Consider the following 16,767-nt stretch of genomic DNA (forward strand, 5'->3'; position numbering starts at 1 on the left):
TGAGTACAACCATGGAGTTCCGAGAAATCCCACAGCCTTTCGTGACAACTGATAAATAATTGTCTATCAGTGGTGAACGATGAGGGAGTAGAATTCTGTGTCAAAATATCAACTGCAATGCTCGTTGGATCAATAACTGGAGGCTGTGTGACGTCAGCGGGGTGCGCCGGAGGGTAAAAAACGAATGAGGAAAAATCGTTACCCCAAATAGCACGTGGAAAAATGCACGTGGCATCAAAAATTAATAATCTCCCAATTAATATATGAGTCTGTAATTTATTCGGTACAAATTGCTGCATATTTATGTACAAAATTAATGGCCAGTCGAAAGATAAAATATTTCTAGGTTGTAGCGAATAGGTACAATAGGCCCTTTACAAACTGAATTATTTCTGAGCCCCCGAGCTTCGACTCTCCGTACACTCTGTCTACGAAGGAAATGGGCACTTCTCCAATTGTGTAATTAAATTGTCGTGCACGAACAATCATCTCCATTTGGAATACATAGCCCTTCGAAACGCACGATTCGATCAATTTCTGAAGAATTGATTTTTTGTAAAGTCTGAAAACACAAGGGCAGAATTGAAATTTCATTACATCGATGATTAATTGATTTATGGCATTATTTAATTATTAATTGCTTTGATATTTCGATTTTTGACAGATTTGAAAGGGATACCAAAATAATTGATAAATATGATTAATTGATAAGGACAGATCATTACGAATGAATTGATCATTTTTTTTTCTCCAATTTACCTGAAGCTTCCAGTGAGATCGCTGACCCCAGGTCTTAAAAGCACTTGCGTTATGAAATTAGCTCCTCTACTAATGAGTTTTCTCTTGAAATCCCAGCCATGAACTCCCCCATCCCCACTGTACCTTGTCCCAGTGACGATATCATAACTTCCCTGACGCTGAGTTTCGATCATTTTTGGAATGAATTGAGGCTGCGAATGACGAGATAGCAGTATTAATTACAATCATTGGGGTGACTCGAAAATTTGATTCAATAATAATATTCCAATAAAATATTACAAGTCAAAATATTATAATATAAATATATTACTTCGCGAAAATATTTTTATTATTTACGTGATGAGAGAGATCTGCATCCATAATGATGACGTAATTTCCAGTGGCATGTTTAATTCCATGAATATAAGCTGTTCCAAGTCCAAGTTTTCGTTCCCTAGGTCTCAGGATAATCCTGTCCTCTCCGTAAAGATTCTGCAATTTTTCAGCCACTTGCTGAGTGCCATCCGGTGATCCATCATCAATGATTATGATTTCAAAAGGAACTCTATAAAAAATCAAATGTTTAACCTTAAAACCGGAAAGGACACTCGTGAAGATTGACCGGAAATAATCGTAATAAAATTCTCCACTGAATTTTCGTTGAACAAAAAATATTTAGGAGTACCAAAAATTAAAAGGTAATATAGAAAATGTTTTTTGTCACTTGAGGTTAGATTTCCATACTCACACTCCATCCAAATATTTAACAATGAGCCAAACAATTATCGGTAAATTCTCAACTTCATTATAAGTCGGCAGTAAAATCGAGTATTTATCAGTGGTTTCATCATCTCCAGCAGTTTTTCCTTTCATTATTCCACTGGAGTAATTCCGAACCTCAAAAAATTAACGTTACCCTCCAGAAAGAGTGCCTGTAACCTACGACTCCAGCTGATCGAACTAGTTCACGAGAAGTCGTGGTCTGAACAGTGACACGAACACGTAAGAAGAATCCCTTGGAGTCAATTGGACTCAATTACTTCAGAGGAAATAATAAAGGGAATAAATGGGAGAATCTCCAGCAGTCGTGGAGTATCAGCTGTTAGCAAGGGGTAGGGGATAATTCCGAGAGAGAAAATGGTGATGTGTTTTTTCACGTGTCAGACAGGGACGACTGCCATGTCCTGTTTTTGATGGTGAATTGTGAAAAATGTGGTGAGTGAAAAGTGATAATGTGTTTTAAATTCATTAACTCTGGATTGAGTCTTTGGATTAAAGGAGAATCACAGGGATTAGGTCATCTGGAGGGGCTGGAGGTGAGTAGGAAGATGGAGAATTTTATTTATTTTATTCACCTGAACTGGGAATGGTGGAGGGGTCATACCCGTTAACCCCACCTGTTCCCCCATCAAAACATTTGGAATGCAATTGAATTAACTACCAACAAGTCGATTGAACGGGTATTAGGTGGTGGTTTTCGGATTTTATTCAGGGATGGGGAAGACTACGAAAGTTGTGGTGTGCGGGATGAAGGGCGTGGGGAAGACAGCTCTCCTGGAGCAGCTGATTTATGGAAATGTCACGTTGAAAACTGTGAGTTTCAGAAGTATTGACTAGGTTATGGTGGTGGTATTTAATTATCGAAGGGAGAAACCAGTGTCGAGAATCTGGTGACATATTCTGTCAAATTCTCATTCGAAATTTCAGATTTTCAACAATTTCACATGATTTTTACGCAGAAATAAGCAAGGGTGGGGTTGATGGAGTCTCCAGTTCTGTTCTGATCTGTCAAGGGTCCATTTTCCTCTGGAGTAGATTTAAAAATTCTTTTGAGTGTCTAGCTGACAGATCTGTGAATTTTTTAATGAATATTTGAATACATTGAAGAAATTATTCGAATATTCAAAAAAATTGTTCATTCTTGAAAAATCTGAGAAGTCTTCAAATATTCTTGTATTTCTAAAAATTGTAACAAAATTTTCTGAAATTAATTTATTTATACGAAATATCATATTCCACAATTAGCTAAAGCCTGAAATATACAATATTTTTAAAGAACTACGACGATCCTAAATATAAACAAATAATTGAAATAAAAATAATATTTAAAATAATGTCAATCAGTCGATGGATAAATTGAATAATTAACTCTGTTCTCATTTGGGGTAAAAATCAGGAGATTCACCCAACAATCGAGGACATCTACGTAGCAAACATAGAGACAGATCGTGGAACCAAAGAGAAGGTGAGATTTTACGACACAGCTGGTCTGGATGGACACCATGCCAACACAAATGCCCAACAACTGGCACGACATTACCTAGGTTTTGCCGATGGTTACGTCCTCGTCTACGACACTGCCAAACCCGAGTCACTAGACGTATTATTTCCATTGAAAAAAGATATCGATAAGAACAAAGATAAGAAGGAGATTGCAGTTGTTGTTGTTGGCAATAGAACTAAATTCGATAATGATACCCAGAGTCTTGAGAATACTGCGGGAAGAGCTGTCAATTGGTGTACCAGAGAAAAAATCAGGCACTTTGAGGTGAATGTTATGGATAGGCACAGCCTATATGAGGCATTTATCTATTTGTCCTCGAAGCTCAATCCCATTCAGAATAAGAGCAGTTTTCCTCAATTGAGTATGGGAAGGAAAAATGTTAAGGCTGATGCCACATGATTGATGCTTAAGGCGGATTGTGTCAGGCAATTCTTGGGGAAAATATTTCGAGGTCTGTGCTGTGATGTGGAGAGGAGCGAGGAGACGGAGATTTTTGAGGTCTGATGACTTCTTTTTTAGTATTCCTGTGAATCTCGAGATCGTAAATTAAATGGAATTTATGATCTCCTCTTTTTTATTTTTTTTTCAGGGAATTTTTTAAGTAGTTTACAAGGCTTTGGGTAGTGATACTGATGGATTGAGATCTGGTGCTTAATATTTAGTGGATTGATTTTTTTTTATTGGTCGAGGGGAAGATTTTTTTCCATTTCTTAGACTTTCCTTCGGAGGTGTTGAGTAAAACAATTTTTAATAAAACTATTGAATTAAATTTCCCCTCTTGCTCAAAATATGCATTTCTCCACATCATAATAGCTGACTGAATCTCACTCCTGTTCTCTAAAAACCGTTTGTCAAAATGTCTCGATATGTAAATATTGTTGAAATATTTGTAAGCATTAGAAAGGCAAGATCTGAATTTTTGCGATAGAGAAATGAGAATTTCGGTGAAAATCCAAATTGTACTTAAGTAATAGCAAAATTTTCTTGAACCTCATGTCACAACGAACAATATCAGTACAAATTGCGTATTTTTTATGTCGAAAGTAAAGAGTTATTTCTATTCGTTGTATTTTATCTCGAATGCAATGTTATAATTCCACGAACTGATCTAATCTCGTTCCTTTTAACGTACTTAAATTAGTCACTAAGAGTCGAAGTTATCTATACGCGAATGAAGAATGATTGTAAATCGATGTGAATTCGCTGTCAGGATCCTCGATGACATGGAATTGACTAATATTTTTTGTAAAGTAATATTAAAGGCATTATCATTAAATATTCCATTCAATAAATAAATTGTAGTCTCGGCTTATTTCGTGAAAATTAATTTTTTTATTGTAAAAAACGATTCGGCAGAGATTAATTTATCTACCAGATAATGGCCTTTTTCAATTGCCTTAGTACTATTAACGATCCGAAGATATAATCCCAGAGTTTGCTGCTTATACCGAAACCTGAGAATATAAATTGAAAAATTAAAATAATTTCAATTGCACGGAGAGAAAAATTGGGGAAAAATCGAATTCTCCTTGAGCAATGTTTTTTAAATAAATTCTATTGATTATTCAAGAGTAAAATTGGCAGAATAAATTTTGAGTTTTGTTTGAATTTTCTTGAGATTTTCCACTAGATTTTGGTTTCAAGTGGAAAAAACGTGGAAAATTCACGAAAATTTGTAAAGAAAATCCTGGCTCACATAAAAATACATCTATCGATAATTTTTCCTCATTTTTCTCACCGTTCGGATAAGATAACGTATCAACCAAGGGGCGTGTAATACAAGAAATCAAAAATAAATCCCGGAAATCATGAAAATTGGAAAATTTCTTTAAAATTTGAAAATCGCTAAAATAAATAATTCTGAAAATGATGGAATGATTTTGAATATTAATTCCATTAGCAGTTTACTGTGTCATTGAAAATAGCAATTACAGAGCCCTTGGTATCGCATTTTTAATTGATGATGTCACGTCACCTTCATCGTGATGCGAGAAGTGGTGGTAATTGTGGTATCTCTTCATGGTGTATAAATACGTGTCTGCGTTGGGCGCCCCATGATGTAAATAATAATGCATTAAATCGTAACATAGGTATCCTGTAATTATTCTTCATTGAGTAAACCAAAACGAGTCTTTAAAAATTTCAAAAGAATCACTTCAGTACCTGTCATGGTTCCCGAGGCCACAATATTCAACATAAATACTGGAAAAATCATCTCATATAAATTGTACAATATAAAAGCTAGGAAAATAGCTGGCAACGGAGGAAACACTAATCTCCTATCATCGAAAGGTGCCTGAAATAAAAATAGATTGCAGACGTCTAATCTCCGAAGAATTTTCTTTTATTTGTTCGGTTTTTTTTTCCAAGAATTATCTTTTCGGTAAATTTCACCTTGTGATGAAGGCCATGAAGCAGGAAGTGAAGAGATATGAGTATTTTAGAATCAGGTGGAGGCTTCATGTGGAATAATTTTCGATGTAACGTGTACTCTAGGAATGTCCACAACAAAAAGCCCCAGGAAAATGCCAGGAGAATTTTACAGATTGAACTCACTGGAAGTTAAATCGATTAATTTGGCATCGTCGAGGTTTACCTGAGAGGATAGGTCAGTTTAAAAATTGGTCAAATACCAGTTGGACTGGAAATCTCGATGGACACACCGAGGCAGAGGAAATATATACAAATTGGTATCCACACCAGTGGCACTAGGTACCAGGGGGTCACTGTCAGCATCTCCAGGATGTTCGATTTGAATAGTCTAATTGGTCGATTCACTGGAAGATTCACCCACTCCCAGTATCGATCTTTTAGTGATGCCACTTGACTCAGGAGAGGTGCATTCCAATTGATTAAATTCTGGTGAATAATTATTTGTGGTCATTTGATGATTTAAAAAAAAAATTGAATTCATAAACTAGTACAGTCTTGCCTTTCCCCATTTTTCAGAATTTATTATTTGGATTTGAGAGAATAAATTTCCTGTGAAAATTATCGGCGGTTCGAATTTTTAATAGAAAAATTAAAAATCCAGGGAAGATACAAAATTCATCGAATATTTTTTCATCTGAGATAATTATCCAGCCTTTTGTAACAATATTTTCCCAGTGGAGTCATTTCCCGGGAATTCTCATTAGATTTCAATTACGACAATTATATTGCTCAAACCCATGATCACATTAATGATGACCTTGAGTGATCTGATAACAATTACCTAATTATGAAAAGAAGAGAATTATGGTAATTCTCCTCTTAACAAAATACAAAGTTCAGGAAAAAGTAATAATGACGGATCAGGAAAAGTAATTATGACAATTGTCATAACGGAATTCTAAGGATCGAATTAAAATTATACTCAATGAAAAAATTCAATTTAATTTTTTCTACAGATCGGTTGGGAACATTAAATCCAATAAATAATGAAAAATGGGGAAATATCATGGATTCTCTAATAAAAAATTGCTGGATTGTTTAAAATAAATTCTCAGTCTCACCTCGATATCTTCATAAGCTGTTTTATTACTCAGTTGAAAATCCTGGAATAGATGAAAAGCAGCTGGTGAATGAGGCACACGATCCAGGGCCCTATCCAAAGATAATCCCCTGAAGGCATTGAGTACCTGTCGTCCTCCGGGATGATGTTTCAAAAATCCACTGATTTCATATCGCCTCCCCCGATAATTAACATGAAACTCATTATCCCCCTCATCACTGGAAAAGTCCTTCATTGGCGTTTTCAATATAGTTTGTAACTCCACCTCAGTTGCCATTGCACAATCGCTGATTTTTTTAAAAGTATAATAGATAATAAAAAAAATGGCAGATAAAGATTTATCAATCGGTGATTCACGTAGATTTTTCTCGACACCATCGTCACTTTTTCACCCTCAGCCTGATGGATAGCCCTCGTATATCTGATAAAAAAAAATGTTTGTGCGGTTGATGAAGAAAATTATTTAGAATAATTTTTTAGTCTCGTTGAATAGTCGAGGATTAATTCGGTATTCACCGAGTCAGGTCTGAGAACTGTCTGGTGAACCGAGCTGATCATTTCATAGATGCAAATGTGACGTAATGATTGTGATTAATTTTAGCAGTGGGCACGTGCCCTCAAGACCTCGAAAATCAAGGAAATCAGGGACTCTCTGGCTCATTTACGTCAAATACCGGCACGTAACAGCTATAATAACAAAACCAAATTAAATCCGCGATAACGAGTATTTCGCGGGGATCAATTGATCGGGTATTTTTTTGTGTTCAATCGAGGCCAGGAGGTTCCCGCCTTTTAGGTTGCTATTTTCAGTGATCCGTCAGATCAGTTGCTTCTGATGGATCTGTTAATGCATTATTGGCGGCTGAATTTTCTTTTTTTTTTTTACTGAATTTTGCCAACAGCTGCTTGACGCTCTTTTATGTTGGGAATTTGAATACAATTGGAGATCAAATGGTTCATGGACTTTTATATTCAGCATCGCGGAGAACAATTTGTTGAGGAATTTTTCATCGCGGTGCTTTTAGTCATTGCGGCAATCTCTTGGGTATTACGATTTTTTACCATTTTTTTTGGGGGGAAAATTGACGGTTTTACTGCTGTGTTGGAGTTTCGGAGGAAATTCCGTTCGTGTGATAACTCAACTCAATTTAGGTCTCGTGTCGTGTGATCACTCGTGTTTTAGTGACGGAATAAACTCAGAATTTGTTCTGGAAATTTAATAACGTGTGCAGGAAATTATTTATGAATTGATCGGAAAACGAATTGCTCGCAAAAAAATTGAAATTCAATTGGTCTTGAAAAATTAATTTCCCAGTTTCCGGAATGGGTGAACATTGTCATGAAAAATCTGGTGATAAATCGAATTAACATGCAACAAATGTCGATTAGTCTCTAGAGAAAAAAAAATTTTATAACGGTGTAATAAAATTTCGCGTGAAACGTTAGGATCAATTTAACTGCAATTTTTTTTCGCGTGCATATGGTGATAAAAATAATTCAAAGTAGAGAAAAAAGAGAAAACTCCGGTCATGATTTACCAGAATTATTAAACTATTGAGAATTCAATAGAATTTTAAATTCACTAGGTTTTTCAATTTTTCCAATTTCGAGGAAAGAATGAATTAACAACCGGTGTTGCTCCCAAGAATTATTGATAAAATCTAAAAAAAGCAGTCGTAATTTTTCTTTAAAAACATTGAATTTTCCTCCATAAAAAATTCACAACTACCTATAACTCAGTCCTATTAAACCGAATCATATCATCAAACAGATAACTTTAATAGATAAGCAACAACTATTTCAAAAATCGCATAATGACACTGCGATAACCAGAAAAAAATAAAATAACGCGAGACATTTAGAGACTAGAATTTACATACCACATCAGGTTGCTCCATGATTTATAATCCTTAATTCCGAGATTTGAAAACTAGAGCAGAGGAATAAAGTCCGAAGGCGTATCTACGCAGCGCCAAGTTGCGAGCACGACTGACAAGTATACTTTATTTGGATACCCCTACGCTTTATTATCTTCTCTGTCAATTAGAGACGGTTATCACACGTGTTCCCCTTTTTTTTTCTCTATATCTCTAGTCAAAGTGTCGTCGATGTACGTCCAGTCGACGACGTGTCGCACATTAAAGTAAAGACATAGTACTATTTTCTAGTGTGGCCAGGCAATCCATGTTTATCGCAGATAGCGTGGACATGTCGGATATCGATTCGCTGATTTTTATCATTTTCATTCCCCGCTTTTTCCTGGAATTGTGTGATCTCCTTGCAATTCTCATGGATTTTTGAGTATTAATTCTCTCAAATTTTTGGAAATTTATCTGTATCACAGACATTTTTACTAGGGTGTCACTCACACAGCGAGGGAAACAATAAAATTATATGAAAATTCATTGAAATTCATTCAAAATTATCACTTTTAAGACTTTTAGGGGAATACGAAGTTTATATTTTTCTATGAATTCTTTTATCTTTTATCAGTTTCTCCGAATGGATCATTTGAAATTCCAGAATATTTGTGATTTTCAGAATTGAATTCAACGGGAACATAATTTTTCACTGTTAGATAATTTTTACTGAGATTTTCTGGAAAAAAATGCGGAATTGCCATAACGTTACACGATTACTATCTGTTCAAGTAATTTTTAAAATGAATACCTCTCTGTGCGCATAATGTCGAACGTGCTTGTGAATAAATGACATATTTTTTATAATTTTCCGAGGTGTTTGAGTTTCCAATGAACAAGGAAAAGCCCAAGAGGCCATAAATGACGTGGGACAATGAGTAATTGAGTTCTCGGTAATAAATAAGCTTTATTCAAATATATCGTATTTCAGTGTACAATAGCTTCATGACTTTATTTATTAGCTACTTGGCAATTTGGTTTTTCCATATTTTTAGACACCTTGGGCTTCTTGGGGGTACGGATACATAAAGTGTATCGCAATGGCTTTAAACAAGTGCAGGAAAATAATTGATAAATTCATGGAAAATTGTTCGTAGCAATGAGACATTGAAAATCTATTGCACCCGCTGCAAAGTACTCAGTGGGATTTATAAATATTTGCGGATTTCAAGGAATTCTCGAAATTATCACACACTCCTATCGGAAGAATTTATAGACTCGTAAACGCACCGTAAAATAATGATGGACTGACACTATTCAGGAGCAAGACAAATGCACATTATTTTTATCGTAAAAAATTAGATATGAAATAAAAATTAATTCAGTAGCGAACAGGATTACTCTGAAAAATTATTTATTATATCAGGATATTTTTTTAAACATGATATTATTATTTTTGAGATTAATTCAAAATTAAACGAGAAATGCCGATAGAATTTTTTATATATTTCTTTATTATTTTTATTGACTTATAGAATTTTAACATTTCGTTACTGAATTTATCGGTTTGGATTTTTGTTCGGCCCAGTCATGAAATATTTAATCCTCAGTTATTGAATTCAAGAGAATGTGCAGTGAAATCGACACTTGAATTTTTTCGATGAATTTATTATTTATTTATTCTCTCAACTTCACTTATCGCCTTCAACTATTCGATCGTCGAATTATGTACATAGGTACAAGTATCCCAGAATGATCAATGACCAATCGATATCTCAGAAGTGGAAGTTACGCGATAAAAATAATTTCACCTGTTAAGTAACTGACAATTAACATCAGATAACGAATTTAATGAATACTGCGAAGTCAGATATGGAACACTCTGATGCTCTGTAAATTAATTATTGATAAGAGAGAGAATAGCATTAAGGAATTGACCTTGAGCTTCTCTAAAAAAAAAAAAATGGGATAATTTCGACGAATGTTCTTGCAAAAAGTATAAATTTTCGTAACACAGTCCAACTATTAAAAAAAATTCTTCCAACTTATCGATTACATTTTCCTCTGCTTTGTACGTCTTCGTAATCACACTTTATCATAAAATACCATATTTACATTTTCCTCCTCAGGTAAGAACAAATATGAAGAAGAAGTGAATGACATAAAATTCTGTAGTAAAATATCGGAGTCGATGTAGTCAATTAATCGAAGTTTTCGTGTGATATCTCGGAATCCAGAAGAGATACCGAATTTTTTGTAACCACCATTTTTACAGTTCTCAGGGTAATCCATAAAAAAGGTAACAACCAAAATTTCGATAGCTCGCTTGCTTCCAGAGATATTTCCAAAAAAAAAAACTGTTTACACTGTCACTTCACTACTGATTTGATCTCAGAACTGAATATTGAGTCTGAATTCTCTAGTCTGAAATTCTGTGACGCAATAAAACCCCTCGTCAGTTTATTTTGGCAGTTTAATTCCCAGATTAACAGTTAAACCATCGCCTGACAATTATTTCATTTAATTTGCACGAAAATATCACGTTTTTCTGTACAAATACCTCCCACATTATTACAGATTTACATTCCTGCCGAGTTCAGTAATCCATTCGTCTCATTTTCAATCCTTTCCCCTGATGCTCCTTGGAGGCGATGACTTTAAAATTTTGGGTTGGCAGGGTGTTATCGTCGTCGCTGTTGCCCTCTTCCTCCTCGGGGAAGTCCTCCAGTCTGTCCTGATACTCGTCGATCTGAAAATTACCAACGAGTCAAGATCAATCTCTCGGCATTTCTCAATCCCACAAACGAACATTAACTGAATTAAACTGTTAGTTCGTTAAACATTGTCGCCATTCCAGCACTTGATTGATGAATGAAAGCTGAAAATTAATGAAATGGATTATTCGGAAGAAGTTTAACAGAATCAATGAGACTGTTAAAAAAATTTAATTTGAAAGAAGTAACTAGTAATTATCTCAAAGTAAATGCATCCAGATCATGCGGAGAGCGGGCAATGCTGTCAGGGTGATAATGACTCGAGCTAATTGATTCCACCGATGAAGTGATTCATTCTCATTCGTGATTGGATGATCGAGTCGATGGAGTTCATGATAAATCTATTGAACTGCTGCATTAACAGAAAATAACTCTCTGGAAAACTCACGTAGGGACTACCAGGGTAACTCTTACTGATGACGACGAGGGTCTTACCTGGGGCTCGTCTCTGTTGGCTTACATCCAACCTTGCACCCCATTATCCATCTTAAAAATTTAATTATGTCAAATGGGGGGAGGTAAGACGAAATATCCACAGAAGGGTGAAGAATCAAAATCGCGAGTTGATTTTATTTTCATCTCCATAGACATAAATAAATTATGATGACTCGTCCATTGCACTCATTTATATTCAAATGAATTCCAATATTTGAGAAATCAAAAATTATTTTATTTTATCAAATAAAAAACAGGTTGTTCCGGGAATATTCATTTTAAATATTCTGTTCACATAAAAATTCTCCAGATTTCGTATTTTTCTTCGCAAAATTTTTGGAGCTAGTGCTGAATCCTGAATTTTTTTATTTCAATTCCCAATAATCAATTACGTGAGATGTCTATTATGAATATTGAATGGTTTCATTAGATAGTTTAGTGGAAAAACTAGTAATAAATACTCACATCAACATCGCCCATCATTTCCTTAGTGGAAACAGTGGTCTCGATTCGGCGTATGCTGCCCTGATGAATATTGACATCGAGTTTGAGGCACTGGAATCTTCGAAGAAGGAAAACCGTGGGTATTGGAGCCAGGCCAATTAAGATAATGACGATAGCAATGGCCATCACCCAATCGGGATAGAATAAAGACTCGGTTGCGCCCTGGGGATTAATCAGGAGATTCTCAAGTAAATAATTACAAATAATTTCAAAAAATCGATGGAAAACAAAATGTCTGCATTGACATTTTCACTCTCCTGGACTTGAATGAAAAATGAATGCATTAAAAAATGAATTACTATAATTACTATAATTACAATGATGTGAATTAAATTAATTAATTAACGAAATTGAGGAATTAATTGTGGAATGATTTTAATGAAATGAGAGTCACCTCTGAGGCGACCCAAGCCGGATACTGCGGTCGATTCATTATCATGGAGCACATGCTGGAGAGGAGAATGCAGATCATGATGAGAGGTGCGAGGAATCGCCAGGTGATCTGCCAGTACCATCCGGGTCTGTATCCAGTCATGTCCTCGATATCCTGCGTGAATTTTTCGTGTCCATAAACGAAGACGACGGCGATCATCTCGAGGAAGGCGACGACGACGAGACCAATCGTGCTGGCGAAGCTGTCGAATAGCTTAAGCCAGTATTCACCAGCTCCGGTGCAGAATATCAGACCGACGAGGAAGCATGTGGCACAGACACAGCCGGTTATGTATGGTTTTCTTATTCGCTTGAAGATATCGATGTCGAATATCACGCAGAGCATACCCTCGAGGAGGCCAATCTGGGAGCCAATACCGAGGGCCAGCAGCATCAGGAAGAAGATGCAGGACCAGAATGGAGCACCTGGAAGCTCAACTATCGCCTGGGTGAAGACGACGAAGGCTAGCCCTGTCCCTTCGGCAGCCTGAGATTTATACAATGATTTTTCGTCTATTACAATTATATCGAACCTGATAATAATGAGTGAATAATTTATTTTCAGGAATTTATAGCATTTATATTTTTCGGGGAATTTTTAATATTTTTTTTTAGATGAATTGGAGTGAATTTACGGTTTTAATTGATTTTGTAATTAAATTGTGACGGTCTCGGTGGAAAATGCTTGGGAATTTTACGTATGATGCTTTCAGAATTTTATTGACTTTTCGTATAAGTTTTGTTCGTCAGGACTTCTAAGTACATCAGTCAGCAATTAGCGTTATCGTAATTTCAGAGTTGACTTACAGTATTTAATTCATCATCGAGGCTGCACGAACTCAGAGAGAAGTTCGCCCCAACAGCAGTTGCATTGAACATCGTCCTCGCCTGTTCAAACTGTTCATTAGTGGAATTGCTACCGAGAAACCCTGAACTCACCAGCAACTTTCTCGACCTGAAGTGAAAAATAAATTTTGAAGTACAAAAAAAAAATAGCGCCAGTCATTTCCTCCAGCGACTCGAGTGAAACAAAATTATTTATTGATCAAACATGGAGCGTGAGAATATCTTGGAAGGTCGTCTCCAGGGATCGACGTGACGCATTATAAATTATCCTTTCCTATGAGCTGAAAACAAAAATAATTGCATCACGAGAATGAAACTCACAGCTCGAGACAGTCGTCGACGTTACTGACGGCTTTGAACCCCAGGATGGCGAAGACAACTGCACTGGCGAATATCGCGGTAAATGCATTGCAGAAAGTCACGAGGATAACGTCCCTCACGCAATTGTTGTCGGGACTGTTGTAACTGCCGAAGGCGATGAGAGACCCGAAGGCAAGACCAAAACTGTAGAAGACTTGAGTCGCTGCATCCAGCCACACCGTCGGCTCCAGCAATTTCTCCAGCTGCGATTAAAACAATTAAAATCCAATCCTGAGGATTTATTTTTCAAAAATTTACCCGACGGAATTGATGGCAGAGAAAAATCATTTCAAAGTGAATTACGATTTATTACTCATGAATTACGAGACAATGTGGATTACAATTTAAAAATTGTCTTCTGCGTTTATAATCTTATAATTTCGTAACTTAATGAATTATTAATTCATTGTAATTTATTAATTTTTGAGAGAATTGTGGAATCGATGGGTTTAGCACTCGAATACGGGATCAGTTAATCAGATAATTAAATAATAAATGAGAGTGTACCTTCGGGGTGTACATGTGAGCGAGTCCTTCACTCGCTCCTTTAAGAGTCACTCCTCTGATGAAGAAAATAGTGAGAACTATGTACGGGAAGAGAGATGTGAAATAAATGACCTGGAATGAGATTCAAGGAAAAATAAATATCTGATTGATTGATTTGTCATTTTTTGTGATGACTCTCCCCACCTTTCCTGAGGATTGGATTCCCTTCATCATGATGAAAAATACAATTGTCCAACTGAGCAACAAACACAGCACAATCCACCACTTCAGACCTTCGGGTTCTGCTATACTTGGAGATGCATCTAGAGTTGTTCTGTACCAGAAATACGCTGTGGATGAGCTCTTCACGCACTCTTCAACTTCAACCCCATCAATCATCGGACACTTTGCCCACGCCAACGTGTCCTAAAAAAAATTATTTATTGCATGAATTTCAGATAATCCGGGATTTTTATTCATAATTTTCTTTTTTAATAAATTAATGGTGAAATTTACGGTACATCAACGCCAAATGTTGAATGGAGAATTAATTTTTTTAATGAAAAACTACAACAATTGGGATTTTTACTATTTTTTTATTCGTTGCTTCATAAATTTTTTATGAAAATGAAAAAATTCAGGGGTTCAGCTGAATTTTCGGTTTTTTCATCAATTCAGGTTTTTACAGTAATTCAATTTCAATTAAATAAATTAAACAATTCTGCAAATTCGAGTTTCATTTATATTTAATGATTTATTATTTTGAATGATTTCCACTCTCGCGGGAAAAAAAATCCGCGGCGAGATGAATTTTGCAATTATCGATTGAAGATTATTATTACTCTGTCCACATCATGTAGACTCGATATTTAATTATCTCATTTGTTGATTCAATTGCGTTGGAAAAATCTGAGGCATAAATACACAAACAATAAACATGTAGAGAAATATCGTAATAATTGAAGATTCAAGGACGTAATTACGCGAATTGTGACTGAAGGATAATAGAGTACATCTATAAAAGTATCGACTCAATAAGGGAATATCAAAGTAATCAAAGTAATCAAACAGATCATAAATTACTCGGTTTGGTCAGTCAACAAGCCGTAGGTTTACCTGAGAAAAATATCCGGTATCTCGGGAATCGCGATACCAGAGTGTCTAGAAAATTCTACCACATTCGAAAAATTCCTGATTATTCATAAAAAATATTCCCACTCACTTGCATCTGGACGGTAGGTCCAGAGAACGTCTTCACCACGGCCTTTTCCCAGGAGAAGATGTAAAAAAATATTCACAAATTAGTTTTATCTCGAATCGAAATCTTTCGATGGTATTCATCTCTGAGAATTCGATAGGTGAATCAGAAAATGAATTCGCACACTCTTGCCAATTTCATTCACGATTAACTTACGGATATCGAGTTGAAGAGGTAGTAGAAGCACCACGTGATGATGATGTTGTAGTAGAGAACCACAAAGAAGGTCACGATGCAGGAAGCTATGCCGATACCTCCGAGCCATGGATGGATATTATTCCAAACTCCTAGTGCACCCACTTTCATCCTCTGGCCAATTCCCAATTCGATGAGGAACAGGGGAACCCCCTCGAGGATGAGCATGATGAAGAATGGTATTAAAAATGCTCCTGCAATTAAATAATCAATTACTCATTAATATTTTCAACATCAATCTAAAAAAAATCCGTGGAATTCGATATTAAATTTCTTGTAATCAATTTTATCGATGGGACTTCATTAAATTTTTAATGATTCATCATTTTTTTTTAGATCCCATCCGATATGACTCTTTCTTTAGGCAGAAATATTTTGAAAAAACTCTGTAACTAAAATGGAACGGAGAAAAATCCGTTAACGCACATTTTTACTTCAAAGGCTTTCAGCAGTTGAATGGAATGAATTGAATAGCATCAACCCCGGAGAATACCAGGATGTCTAAGAACCTAGGAGAACAATTCCCTCGCACAATAGTCTCTCTTTCAATTCCCAAAACCCCTTGAAGATGAATCAAAAATTCCGTTGGACTTTCTGAATAAAAAAGGCAGACATTTCTCTTGAATGATAGGAATATCAGGGAATAAAGCGTGGAACGTGCTCATCCTCCAGAAAAAATAATCTTGACACTCAGCAAGTGGAAAATTTGCGATTGACGTCTGTGAGATTTATTACATATTTAAAAATAATTCCGGTGAAGTTCAATGACGAGAACTGAGAGCCAGTGGCAATTAGTTTAAGAAAAAATTTATTGAACTCGTTCTGATTTTTTGCGACGAAAAATGTTAGAGTAAATATTGCAAATATTGAAATTAATTTGTTATTAATTATGTGCAGAATCGTTTTGTTGAGCTGTGATGACCTGTTGATTGGGTAGTGGAATGAATTTTTTTATTTATTTTCATATGGTTATCTCGGATGCTGCGAGCAAGACAGAGTGTCTCGTATTGATCCGGGGTTGGCCGAGTGCAACCCCTAGACAACTTCTCATCCACACGCACACGAATACGTCCCAAATACCTCACAGGACTGAATTCACCCCA

General features: G+C 35.8%; 4 protein-coding genes across 7 annotated transcripts in view; 1 reads left to right on the forward strand and 3 right to left on the reverse strand.

Annotated features, from left to right (window-relative positions):
• Window positions 1-256: 256 nt before the first annotated feature.
• Dpm1 (Dolichyl-phosphate mannosyltransferase subunit 1) lies at window positions 257-1,846 on the reverse strand. The gene is made up of 4 exons (XM_011306793.1): window positions 1,487-1,846; window positions 1,096-1,303; window positions 760-950; window positions 257-562 (listed from the first exon to the last, which is right to left on the reverse strand). The coding sequence occupies exons 1-4, from the start codon at window positions 1,609-1,611 to the stop codon at window positions 343-345; spliced, it is 744 nt and encodes a 247-aa protein (XP_011305095.1). The 5' UTR covers window positions 1,612-1,846; the 3' UTR covers window positions 257-342.
• A 283-nt stretch (window positions 1,847-2,129) lies between these two features.
• kappaB-Ras (NFKB inhibitor interacting Ras like 1) lies at window positions 2,130-4,318 on the forward strand. Its single transcript, XM_011306798.1, has 2 exons — window positions 2,130-2,331; window positions 2,915-4,318. Exons 1-2 carry the CDS (start codon window positions 2,233-2,235, stop codon window positions 3,419-3,421), a joined length of 606 nt encoding a protein of 201 aa, XP_011305100.1. The 5' UTR covers window positions 2,130-2,232; the 3' UTR covers window positions 3,422-4,318.
• On the reverse strand, window positions 4,086-8,653 carry Fa2h (Fatty acid 2-hydroxylase). Of its 4 annotated transcripts, XM_011306797.1 has the most exons (8): window positions 8,396-8,653; window positions 6,643-6,802; window positions 6,517-6,558; window positions 5,656-5,881; window positions 5,417-5,577; window positions 5,186-5,318; window positions 4,998-5,117; window positions 4,086-4,476 (listed from the first exon to the last, which is right to left on the reverse strand). In XM_011306797.1, the coding sequence occupies exons 1-8, from the start codon at window positions 8,398-8,400 to the stop codon at window positions 4,391-4,393; spliced, it is 933 nt and encodes a 310-aa protein (XP_011305099.1). In that variant the 5' UTR covers window positions 8,401-8,653; the 3' UTR covers window positions 4,086-4,390. The 4 variants fall into 4 exon arrangements, with proteins under 4 accessions (XP_011305099.1, XP_011305096.1, XP_011305097.1 ...); XM_011306794.1 differs by having other exon boundaries at window positions 6,517-6,802; XM_011306795.1 differs by having other exon boundaries at window positions 6,517-6,936.
• Window positions 8,654-10,073: 1,420 nt separating this feature from the next.
• Window positions 10,074-16,767, reverse strand: part of LOC105267735 (sodium- and chloride-dependent transporter XTRP3) — a gene marked incomplete in the record, with an annotated part of 10,922 nt that continues 4,228 nt past the window's right edge. The window contains 9 exon segments of the mRNA XM_011306800.1: window positions 10,074-11,123; window positions 12,049-12,249; window positions 12,482-13,006; window positions 13,327-13,474; window positions 13,687-13,928; window positions 14,233-14,343; window positions 14,416-14,637; window positions 15,434-15,475; window positions 15,626-15,855. Of these exon segments, the coding sequence (XP_011305102.1) occupies window positions 10,971-11,123; window positions 12,049-12,249; window positions 12,482-13,006; window positions 13,327-13,474; window positions 13,687-13,928; window positions 14,233-14,343; window positions 14,416-14,637; window positions 15,434-15,475; window positions 15,626-15,855 (1,874 nt within the window).

This window comes from Fopius arisanus, unplaced genomic scaffold (assembly GCF_000806365.1).
Source record: "Fopius arisanus strain USDA-PBARC FA_bdor unplaced genomic scaffold, ASM80636v1 scaffold00049, whole genome shotgun sequence".
NCBI lineage: Eukaryota > Metazoa > Arthropoda > Insecta > Hymenoptera > Braconidae > Fopius > Fopius arisanus.

Coding starts and splice junctions, on each gene's coding strand:
- Dpm1 (XM_011306793.1), bottom strand. CDS start 1,611: ATGAAAGGAAAAACTGCTGGAGATGATGAAACCACTGATAAATACTCG. Junction 1,304..1,486: donor GTTAAATATTTGGATGGAGT/GTGAGTATGGAA, acceptor GATTTTTTATAG/AGTTCCTTTTGAAATCATAA. Junction 951..1,095: donor ATGCAGATCTCTCTCATCAC/GTAAATAATAAA, acceptor CGTCATTCGCAG/CCTCAATTCATTCCAAAAAT.
- kappaB-Ras (XM_011306798.1), top strand. CDS start 2,233: ATGGGGAAGACTACGAAAGTTGTGGTGTGCGGGATGAAGGGCGTGGGG. Junction 2,332..2,914: donor GAAATGTCACGTTGAAAACT/GTGAGTTTCAGA, acceptor GGTAAAAATCAG/GAGATTCACCCAACAATCGA.
- Fa2h (XM_011306794.1), bottom strand. Junction 5,578..5,655: donor CGAGATTTCCAGTCCAACTG/GTATTTGACCAA, acceptor TTTAACTTCCAG/TGAGTTCAATCTGTAAAATT. Junction 4,477..4,997: donor CTTCTCGCATCACGATGAAG/GTGACGTGACAT, acceptor TTATATTCTCAG/GTTTCGGTATAAGCAGCAAA.